At 45.1% G+C, this 12,005-nt stretch overlaps 1 protein-coding gene across 17 annotated transcripts in view; it reads left to right on the top strand.

Moving 5' to 3' along the window:
* RERE (arginine-glutamic acid dipeptide repeats) overlaps positions 1 to 12,005 on the top strand; it is a 342,916-nt gene that overhangs the window by 192,234 nt on the left and 138,677 nt on the right. For 16 of the 17 annotated variants that reach the window (XM_060276215.1, XM_060276213.1, XM_060276214.1 and 13 more), the window contains one exon: positions 813 to 917. In XM_060276215.1, the coding sequence (XP_060132198.1) occupies positions 813 to 917 (105 nt within the window). Of the gene's footprint in view, positions 1 to 812; positions 918 to 2,699; positions 5,341 to 12,005 lie in introns of those variants that run through there. The other variant, XM_035120556.2, reaches the window with a different exon arrangement.

Below are 12,005 nucleotides of genomic sequence, written 5' to 3'. Positions count from 1 at the left end.
CAATAGCCTATGTTCCTGTATAGAGTTTCAGTGGTTTCAGCCACATTTTGTATTTTTGTATTTTTAGAGTTCTGTATTTGGTGTACCCATTTAATGTGCAGATTCCAAGTTCTGCTCTCACTTTGTTTTTTAATACTTTCCCACATCCTTGGACATAAAGGACCATTAGGAGCTGATCTCCAGTTGGGGAGGCTTAAATAGCTCCTCTTGAGTTTGGAAGGCTCACACTGACCCATGTTTGAGAACTGTTGCTATAGGGCTGGAAAGGGGAATTTGTGGCCCTCCACTTCTTGCTGGACTACAACTCCATCCCTGACCATTGACCATGATGACTGGGATTGATGGGAGTTGTAGTCCAACAACATTTAGAGAAGGACCACATGTTCCCCACTCCTGTTGTAGAGTCCTACCATGAGGACTAGAAACCTAATAAAATATATCATGATATTCTTTTATTTTAAGCATCTCTGAGAATCAAGGCAAATGGTCTCAGTAACTGCAGACAAACCTCCCCAGTATCATACTTGCTAAGATAAAGTATTTTAAGAAGGAAAGTATGTTCAGTCCTGATTTCCCACAATTGTTTTCACTTGATATGGGATTATATTCAGCTTGTTCAATATGTCAGAAGACACATGTGGTCCTGCATTTCTTTAACCATGTTCAGTCATAACTGCACCAGAGGAGGAAAAAGCAGGCCAGTTGCATTGATCAATACCAACAAGAAGTTTTGGTTTTTCCTTGAATTATATAAGCCGTCATCCATGTAGAGAACCTGGTCTAATGCCCCTTTTTCTCTTTCTGTCTTGCAGAGGAAAGTGTAATATCTCCCATTTCTCTGACATATTTGCTGCTAGAGAATTTAAAGCCCGGGTGGATTCCTTTTTCTACATTCTGGGCTACAATCCAGAGACAAGGTGAGTCGTTTGCCTTCCATCTACTAAGAATTTGTAGCATATGCTTTTCTGTAGGGCTACGCAAGGTCTCTTACTGAGGTGGACGATACAGGAGAGGCTGTGCTCTCCTGTTTAGTTCTTTGCTACCCTCATAGAGGCATGGTGAGCGCTCTGCTTTTTACCTTTATAGGTTTAATTCTGCATATTTTTAAAATGTTGTGCTTTACTGATACTTAGCCTGGTCATGCACATGTTCTGGGTTTAGTTTTCCCATTATAAAGAGACATTTGTTCACCAGGGGCTTCCAGCTAATACTGGAATCACATTTGGCCTTGGCTTATAAGGCACTTGCCCAGTGTTGACTACTCTGGTAGCAGGTTTTTTGCTATCCTGATGCCCATGGCATGCAAGCCATGTGCCCTCTTATTGGCCAGTGGCCACCCACACACATTCAGGTTCCATTATTGATCTTGTGGGTCTCTCTCCCCTACCCCATTCCATTGATCCAGCTATGGATCCAAAACTGCAGTGAGTTGTCTGGATGCCAATCCAGTCTCTTGAGCTTCTTAACTGGGTGAGGATCTGCTAATTGCTGCTCAGTAGTATATTTCTGAATATTTCTAACAGAGCCTTCTCAGTCTTCAAGGCATTGATATGTGTGTGTTTGTGATCCTGCAACGTAAACTCAGAATTGATTCAGGTGTTTGTTTCGACAGTGCTGGTGTTGCCAAGTCCCACCCTGGGTGGCTGCAATAATGGCTAGGATTGGGTCAGCAGAACTGTGTGGTTTATGTATTGGTGCCATCAATCTTTTTAAAGGTGCCACATTGACGATCCAGCCAGTTGAATCTGTATATTCTGTAAAAAAAAATCCTGTATATTCTTGGGAGGCTCAACTGTTCAAATGGCCTGTGGCGGGAGTTGTGATACAGAGTGACCTTTTATATCAGCCCCTCAGCGGGCGTCCTTTAGTGCAGAGCTCTCCTTTGACCTCCATTCCACATTTGTAAAGTGGAAACTTGCACATTGAATTATTGAGCTGATACAAAGTGATTGATTCTTGTGGCTGATACATTTGCTTGCATGCAGAAGGAGATTGTCTTCAAGCTTCTCTCCAGACAGAGCTTCTGAAGTGGAGCTTCTGTAGTTGTGAAGTCTCATGTGAATGCTTTGTGATAATGTGTGTAGTGCTAAGTTTGCGTACTGAAGGCTGAATGTGGGTTTTCTTTGGTGTTTTGCTAGAACACCACGAGAGATAACTCAGCATGTTGCAAATCTTGCTGTCTCTTCCTTTCCCCAAAGCAGCCAGATTCTTGTTTCTTCTTTATGTTTTACTAAAATTCCTGCCAGGGTGCAGACAGGAAGCCTGTGCTATAATAATGGACTATATTTTTTTGCTAAAAAGGAAAGTGCCCGCACACACACACACACATCTGAAAATCCCTCCTTGTCTGAGTAGAGGTGTTATTGATGAGCTCGCTCCTCTCCCAAGAGACCCCACAACATAAAAATGGAAGCAAGTTTGAGTCTTGTATGTATCTTTGCTTTAACAAAAAAACCGCTGAGCAGAGTTTGTTAAGGGATGGGGAACACCATGGCTGCTGTATTACTCACCCTCTCACTCTTGGTGATTTGTGCCTTTTGGAAGACTTGGTGGTGGTTGTGCCATTTCTGAGACAAAAATCTGTGCAACAGATGATGGCAAATGGCTCCTTTTCATAGAGCAAGAGCGCATGTATCCTGTTGGAGGAGGAGTCACAGAGTCAACTTTCCTCTCTCTGTGTGTGTGGGGGGGAGGGAGGGGGGAGGGAGAGCACAATTCTAAATCTAAAAACAACTTAAAACAATAGTAACAGTACAAAAACCAACTGGGCTAAAGCATTTAGGAGGTGTGATGAAAGAGGAGTGTCCTTAGCAGACACTGAAAAAACATTAGAGATGACCTCTGTCTGATATGCAATGGAAGGGAGTTTGAAAGGATAGGTGCCACCACACAAAAGGCCCGACTCCAGTGTCATGCAGGATGGACCTCCTGATAGTATGGTATCTACAGTGTGATGATATTAACAAGCTGCCCATTAAGAGTCTCATGTTCTACCAACTGAGGTGTGTTGTACTAATCTAGTCATGCTCTTACCGTAAGAAGCAAGACTTTGGGCGGGGTGCAGAAAGGCATAACAAGGAGCACTTCTTTTTTGTGAGAGGCACTACTTGGAGTAGACCCACTGAAATTAATGTGCCTAATTTAGTCATGCCCATTCCTTCCTATGGGTCTACTCTGATTAACATTGGATATCACCTGGAGCAACAAATGGTATTATTTTATTGTTTTCTACTGAATTATTACAGTATTTATTACTTTAATATTGCATGTGTTTTAAAACTTGATTTCATCGGATGCTGCATGCCATCTTGGGGAAAATGCAGTACTTTTTAAAGCCCACTAACAAATTGATTGATTGATTGATTGATCGATCAACAAACAAACAAATAAATGGGAGGAGGCTGGCCCTTTCTCCCTCCCTCCCACCGCGCCTTCTGCTTCCTCAGATTTTGGCTCTGGCTTAAACTAGCACAGCTCACCTCTGGAATTTGCACTTCTAGGCTGGATCTGTGCACAACCACCCACACTCCTATCCTGGCCCTGACCTAGCCCAGGCTCACTTGACTGTGGGGGTGTCAACAGGCTCGTCTTATGATCAGAGCAAATGTTTTAGCTGCTAGCAGCTGCACCATCCAGAAACTGAGATGGCTTGGAAGAGGCTGCCTACCTTGAAAGAGAGCAAATCAGTATCACTTTTTAGACCAGCTGACGCATGGAGCTCCAAGGATTTGTGTATGGGTGGTGTGATTAATCAGGGACCTAATTTTGAACAAGGCAGAGTATTTTCATCAGTCATTTGCTGCTGCAGCCCACATTCTGTAACATTTCATTGCGACCAAGAAACTTGAATCAAGGCCCTTTGAAAAAATTGATGGGGATAGTGGCTTGAACATAGAAATAATGGCTGAGGACTGTGTGTGGCTCCATGGCAGCGTAATCTTAAAATTGTCCTTCCACTGAGTCATTCTATCAGGTCACGCTGCACCTTCCCACTGTCATTCCTGTCCTGTTCTGGACAATTTCTGGCATTAGTAAAGCAGAATGTTGGAGTGATTTGGTACCTGGGCATAATCTGTAGGCACCCTTGTTGAAATTAGGTGGGAGCAGGAACCTTGTTTGTGCCGTTTTGAATTCCACAGAGAAAGGTGGCATGGCAGTTTTGCAATCTGCACATTAAACCATGGTCAGAGCAAGGGCTCCTGTTGACACTCGGTGATGGTTGGGACCATAATGGTAAAGTGAGCCTGTTGGATAGCTTGGATGAACCCAACAGTTCTCAAACATGGGTCAGTGTGAGCCTTCCAAACTAAAGTCATCCCTAATTGGGCTTGAGCCATTTTAACCTTGCCTTAAGACAGGTTTGCCACAAGGAACAGCCAGCATCACTTTACCATCAGATATTCAGAATCTCAAAAAAGATGAATGAAAAGGATGGAAAGGGGAATTTGTGGCCCTCCACTTCTTGCTGGACTACAACTCCATCCCTGACCATTGACCATGATGACTGGGATTGATGGGAGTTGTAGTCCAACAACATTTAGAGAAGGACCACATGTTCCCCAAATGCCATAAAAATGCTTTGGAAAAATGCACGTAATTAAATGTCAGCTTCTTCTGAGGGTTCTGTGTATTGTTATTCGTGTTGTAGAATATTGCAAAAGTGGCTTTGTCTCCAAGGGGTTACACACGGATGCCACAGTTTTACTTTAAAATGACCCTTTTGTTTTAATTCTATTAGGCAGTCTCTTTTTTTAAAAAAATGCTGCTGTAGAAATTGGACCCAAAGCCCCCCTGTTAGCCCCCACCCCCCACCCCTCTCGGCAGTCATTCCAACTTATAGATGCAGCAGCATAGAGGCAAACAGCAAATGGAAAAAATGCTGGCATTGGAACTGCCTGGTTTCTCCTGCATGTTGTTAGTCTCAGATTCCCTCGCGGAGGCCCCTCTTCCCTGCACACTAGCTTGCTAGGGTGAAGCTGAAGCTGCTGTGGAGACGGCAGCCCGCCATGCCTGTTGGCTGGGCTTTATTTACGGAAACGGCAGGGTCTGAGATTGATTGCGTCATGTGGACGAGGGGGGGGGTCACAGCACATGCTCAGTGCTGTCAGTCTGAGGGCGAAGTTTCTGCGTTCTGCGTGCAGGCTTAGGTCATAGCACAAGCTCAGTGGAAGCTCGCTCAGGTCTATCTGAGACTGCATGGGCCTCCATTTTGAGGAGTTAGAGTAGGGAAAGCCAGGCAGACTTTTCTGTTCTTTTTTCCTTTCCTTTTTTTGGAGTGGCAAGGTCAGGGGAAACAGCTGCACCCACCAGAGCCATGGATGATCTTCTCGGCCCCTTCAGGTAGGCTGACAGCACTTCTGGCCTTGCCTCCTCCTCGGGAGTGATGCAGGGTTTTTTCTTTTTCTTTTTTGCCTGCTGTCACAGTGCTTTCGGCAATTTCCCCCCCTTTGGCGGAGTCCTTACTTGCCTGAATTATTGCATGATCTCTTGTAGACGCAGCTGTCTCCCGTTCATTGAAATGCATGGAAATCGGTGCTCAGGATTGCATGTGCTGGGGGGTGGGGAGAGAAGATCAAATGTAGAAGCCATGCAAACCTGTCTTCTTTACCCCATCTCTCTCCTTCTCCTCCTGCAGTTGCAAATTGCACTTGTAATCTCTCTCTCTCTCTCTCTCTCTCTCTCTCTCTCCTAGTTGCGGTATCCCTGCTTTTCCCTGTGGTGCCTGCAGGGAAATATTTGGGCCTCTCAGAGGCAGTGCTAGGGAAGGGTTCAGGGAGGAGGAGGAGGAGGAGGGGTCATAGATCCATAGCCATTGGCTGCTTTGGAGGAGGGACGGGACTTGCTTTGACAGCCAGTCTTGCTTGTTTTGGCAGGCAGGTGACGAGAGAAAGAGACCCTCCTCCTTTCCTGCAAAGCCCCATCAGCAAGCAGAGCTGCCCATGAGCAACTTGGCTTACTAAAAACAAACAAACCCAAACATGGTGGCTTTGCTGTTAAGGCAGTGGAAAGGCTGGGTGACTGAGGAATGTCTGCTCAGGGTGGGCATTTTGGGGAATTAAGGCCACATAACCATGAACTAGGGACGCGGGTGACGCTGTGGTCTAAACCACTGAGCCTAGGGCTTTCCGATCAGAGGGTTGGCGGTTCGAATCCCTGCAATGGGGTGAGCTCCTGTTGTTCGGTCCCAGCTCCTGCCAGCTAGCAGTTTGAAAGCACATCAAAGTTCAAGTAGATAAATAGGTCTGGCGGGAAGGTAAATGGCGTTTCTGTGTGCTGTTCTGGTTCGCCAGAAGCGGCTTAGTTATGCTGGTCACATGACCTGGAAGCTGTCTGCGGACAAATGCCGGCTCCCTCAGCCAGTAAAGCAAGATGAGCACCGTAACCCCAGAGTCGTCCGCGACTGGACCTAATCCTCAGGGGCACCTTTACCTTTAACCATGAACTTGGGCAGGGCAGCGGTGGGCCACCACGGCAGTTGCGTTTTCAGTCCTTCAAGAGCTGTTTCCGTTTTGACTTTCCGGATGATGTTTTGACTTGCAGAGGATTCCAAAACAACACTATGGCGGTGTGTGCATATAACAGATTTGTGGGGGCTTTGGACACTCCTGCCCTCCCTCAGCTGAGACTGGGCCCTAGAAAGCCCCCCCCCCGTGTGTGTGTGTGTGTGTGCGCGCACACACACACACACACACACACACACACACACACTGCAGGCAAAGTTGGAAGTGGATGACGCTTGTTTCCCATTCCTGACTGTATCATTTGGAGGAAGACATGACAGGCTTTTAAAGAACCCAGGGGGCTATGCAGGCCACAAACTGAAAACCACTGAAGTGGCCCATTGAAATGAATATTGTAAATAAAGGGATCTGTGCCACATCCCTGCATTGCCGTACATGTGATGCTAAAGGGTTAAAAGGGTCCTGTCTGTTATTGAATAACTACAACTAAGGATTTATGTTCCGGTGGGTCTTTGGCAAGGGCCTCCTCTGATCTCAGTGAAGTATGCATTTTGTTAATTTATGTGCTGGGAGCAGGCCAGGAGGATTCAGTGGGAAGTTGACAGTTGGCTTTGATGGCTGTTCATTTTCCTCCTGCTGACTAGTCAGGAGTGCCTTCTTTGAAGGGGCAGACTTGGCCTGTTATGGGCAGAACTGTATTTTTTCTGGGTAAGTATGGGAGCTGGGCACTGAAAAAACCATACAAGTTGGTAGGTCTCTCAAGAACTTGCCAAGGCAATATATGTATAGGAGCAGCACCCACTGAAAGTTGGTAAGGAAAACTAGTGGACCTTCAGCTTGTCTCGACTTGGGCTTTGGGTTGAGCAGTCTCTTGCTTGATCATCTGCAGTTGAAACTTCTCTGTACTGTTGCAACTTCTCTGTACTGTTGCAACTCTGCATTCCCACCTACTTTGCCTCAATGCTCCTCTGTCACCACTTTATTCCACATACTGCAAATTATTTTAATACAGTTTTGAACCACAGTAGCAGAATAAAGTGTGCAATTTACTCAAATACCTGCTTAGCATTGCTGGGGGTACTAATTTGGCTTCCCTTAGCTCAGAATATTGAATTTTGTTTAGCAGGGCACATGCAGACTATTACAGACTGTGCAGGAGATCATACTAATAATTTCCACTTTCCGATGCCCCTGTTACCCCCAATGCATGTTGTGTTTCGATATGGCTCCATGGCAGCGTAATCTTAAGATTGTCCTTCCACTGAGTCATTCTATCAGGTCACGCTGCACCTTCCCACTGTCATTCCTGTTCTGTGTGGACAATTTCTGGCATTAGTAAAGCAGAATGTTTGAGTGATTTGGTACCTGGGCATAATCTGTAGGCACCCTTGTTGAAATTAGGAGGGAGCAGGAACCTTGTTTGTGCCGTTTTGAATTCCACAGAGAAAGGTGTCATGGCAGTTTTGCAATCTGCACATTAAACCATGGTCAGAGCAAGGGCTCCTGTTGACACTCGGTGATGGTTGGGACCATAATGGTAAAGTGAGCCTGTTGGATAGCTTGGATGAACCCAATGGGCATCCTTTTCCTTCATCTTTTTTGAGATTCTGTATATCTGATGGTAAAGTGATGCTGGCTCTTCCTTGTGGCAAACCTGTCTTAAGGCAAGGTTAAAATGGCTCAAGCCCAATTAGGGATGACTTTAATACACCATGTATCTTCAAAGAGTGATTCTTGGATTTCACCAGGACTGAAATAGATTCAGGGTAGACGTGGGTCCAGATCAGCCCAATATTGCACTGGATCAGTTGCTGTTTCTCAGCGGAGACAGGGCAGTTGGGGAGGCTTGTTCCAAATTCATGAGGACTAGAATTTTTCATAGCTAGTGGGTTGTACCCAGTGTTGACCCTTGGGAATGAATGGACATGACTATGTTATGTCCATTAATTTCATTGGTTCTTCTTTGAGTAGGACTTAGTTTTATACAACATAATTTCCCTTCTGTAATTTAGGCTTTTTGCAATTGTTATTTGGATTTGGTTCAGAAGTACCGTGAGTGAAAATATTTCATTTTGGAGCATTGAATATTCATATTTTTTTTCTTGTTCACATGGTTATTGTGTTACTAGACCGAAACAATCTATTCCAGCATGTTTTGATGTGCCACCCAGCTGACTTTGCATAGCATGACAATCACCTTCTTCTTTTGTTGTGTTTGAGCTCAGTCAGCTCCTGGTATTCAAAGGTAGACTGTCTCTGTCCATGAGAGTTCCATTCAGCTTTTGTGGCTCAAAGCCATTTTATTTTCATTCTATTCTGTATGTAAATAATGGGTCTATCCTCTATGCCAGGGGTCGTCAACATGGTGCCCTCCGGCTGCTGCAGCTACCATCATCCCTGACCGTGGTCGCACTGGCTGAGGCTGATGGGAGTTTGAATCCAACAACAGCTGAAGGGCACTGCATTGGCTGACCCTGCTCTGTGCAATTGTATCATCCGTTTAAGAGTCCCATTTCAATTAGCGGCCATCACCTCATCCTCTGGTGTGAACATTTAGGGTTCCTCCAGAACTACCGCAGTGGTTGTGGGGCATATTAACCTTTATAAGTAAAGTCATATTTGCAATTGCCACAGAGTGGGAGGTGAAACCAGTCATGTTTGTGTATGTTGCATCCTTGTGAACCTTTGACATACTTCAGCATTATACCTGGTGTTCCTCAGAATCTCAAGCCTTTTTAATAGAAACTGATAAATATTTTCCTTGCCTCAACTCAGGGAATATTGTCTCCTGTTCCTTCTAATTCTAAGCCAGATGTTCCACCCTTTGAGACATGGCTTCTCTGGATAGGGCCTTTGCAGTGGTGGCAGCATCCAGAATATCAAATGCCTTTCTGCCATGTTTGCTTGGTGCCTGCTTTGTTAGCTTTTTTGGCACCAGTTTAAAACATATTGTCCAAGCATTTGGAAACGATAATTAAAAAACAAAAGATAAAACAAATTGTTATCAAAGTTTTCCAAGAATGATAGCATGATCGGTAATAGGAGGGTTTATATACAGCTAAGTGTTATTCAGAGTAGACCTATTAACATTAATGGACTCATGTTAGATGTGTTTATTAATTTCAGTGGCTCTGCTCCTTCGTAACACTTAACATTGGATACAAGTTGTACAAGTAAAGGATGATGTGTGTAAAAGAGAGACTGTTTCTGGTTCATGGAAGCATGGAAGCATACAAAGTTTATAACTTTGTAATTATGACACAGGTAAAGGTAAAGGGACACCTGACCATTAGGTCTAGTCGTGTCCGACTCTGGGGTTGCGGTGCTCATCTTGTGTTATTGGCTGAGGGAGCTGGCGTACAGCTTCCAGGTCATGTGGCCAGCATGACAAAGCCGCTTCTGGCGAACCAGAGCAGCACATGGAAATGCCGTTTACCTTCCCGCTGTAGCTTACCTATTTATCTACTTGCATTTTGACGTGCTTTCGAACTGCTAGGTTGGCAGGAGCTGGGACCAAGCAACGGGAGCTCACCCCGTCGCAGGGATTCGAACCGCCGACCTACTGATCGACAAGCCCTAGGCCAGGGGTTAGCAATATTTTTCAGCAGGGGGCCGGTCCACTGTCCCTCAGACCTTGTGGGGGGCCGGACTATATTTTGGGGGGGAAATATGAACGGATTCCTATGCCCCACAAATAACCCAGAGATGCATTTTAAATAAAAGGACACATTCTACTCATGTAAAAACATGCTGATTCTCAGACCGTCCACGGGCTGGATTTAGAAGGCAATTGGGCTGTATCCGGCCCCCAGGCCTTAGTTTGGGGACCCCTGCCCTAGGCTCTGTGGTTTAACCCACAGCGCCAACTGCACCCCATTTTCTGACATAGGTAGAAAATAATTTTCAGTTTTAGAACTAGTAGACTTTGTATTTGTCTCCTTTGGATGTAGCACTCAAGTTCATGCGTATAAGAAACAATAGCAAGCTAGGATCCTAAAATGGAGGGGTTCCTCTCCCTTTGAGTCATTTAAAAAACTTTACATGGATTATTTGACATGCTGTTGCTGGATAGTTGTTGCCTTCTTGCTATGTTAACATTTTATTGCTTTGGTTTGTATGGCACATTAAGCCAAACCAATGCTTAGTGCGAACATGTGGCCAAACCATGGCTTAGTGCAGCCACTCCTCTTCTTCCTGATCATTTTGCCTCCACACTGAGCTAAACCATGGCCTGGCTTAGTGTAACACTTGAACCCAGGCTTGTGATTTAGCTCTCTCATAGTGACATAGAGAGCTGCCTCATACTGACGCCATTGTTTTGTCTAGCTCAGTGCACTGACAGGCAGAGACTCTACATCGTTTCAGACAGGGGTCTCTCCCATCCCAACCTGGAAATGCTGGGGATTGAACTTGGGACCTTCTGTCCTCAAAGCAAGATATTCTGCCAATGAGATACAACCTTTCCCCAAATATAGGGTTAACCACAAGCTGTAGCCAAGGCAAGGAGGGCTCACGTAGTTATCCTCTCCTGTTTTATCTTCACCTTGTGAGGCTGAGAGATAGTGACTTGCCCAAAGTCAGCCAGTAAGCTTTATAGCTGATCAGGGATTTGAACTGACTTCTTCCTGGTCCTAGTTTTGACTCTTTAACCTCTATACCACACCAGCATATTCTAAGACAGGATTTGGGTCAGGATCCTTTTAAACTGTTGTGTCTATTTATGCTTCATTTTTACTTGGAAGAATCGAATGCTGCATACATCAGTTTCAATTCAGTGTCAGGAAGCGAAAAGGGGATATTTGAAAGGCCCAATGTAATGGATTCTGTAAATGGCAGTAGGTTAGTTATTAGAACAGTTGAGCAATTGGGCTGAAATGTGGCCAGATAGAAAGCATTTTTGGCCCTGATTCCATAGTCGTATTTCAAATGCTCAGTTTTGTGCATACAGGCATTCCTCTGGGCATGTTGCTCATTCTCAGCCTCTGTTCAGCCATCTGTAAAATGGGAAATTATTGGAATCCATTGCAGGTTAAGAAGAACCAGAAGCTAAGGGAATAGGATTGAGCACCTAATGCTAAAACAAACAAAAACCCAAATGAAAGAATGTTATGTGAACATAGAAAGGGATAGGGATAGGAGCATAGAAAGCTGCCAGGCCAGATCATTAGTCCAGATCATTAGTCCAATCTAGCTCAGTACTGTCAACACTGACTGGCAGCAGCCCTGAAGGGTTTCATGCACGAGTACTTCACAACCTTTTCTGGAGACACCAGGGGCTGAACTTGCAGCCCTTTGCCTGCAAAACATGTACTCCACTACACCCTTAAAAGATAAAACCACCTTTCAGATGCTCGGACCCCACTCCCTGCTCCTGACCTAGCTGGTTGGAAGTACAAACTCCTTGGACACCAGTAGTTCACTCAAACCACTGCCAGGTGCTGTCTGTTAGCTTTGCTAGTGGTCCCAAGCTAAAAAATACGGATCGGGCCAAAGATCTCATCTACTGCTCTGCCTCCGTGATTGGCCAGCCAGATACTCCAGGGG

Source organism: Zootoca vivipara, chromosome 6, assembly GCF_963506605.1.
Source record: "Zootoca vivipara chromosome 6, rZooViv1.1, whole genome shotgun sequence".
In the NCBI taxonomy this organism is placed as follows: Eukaryota; Metazoa; Chordata; class Lepidosauria; order Squamata; family Lacertidae; genus Zootoca; species Zootoca vivipara.
The sequence above is the reverse complement of the archived record's forward strand: the minus strand, read 5'-3'. Positions and strand labels throughout refer to the sequence as shown.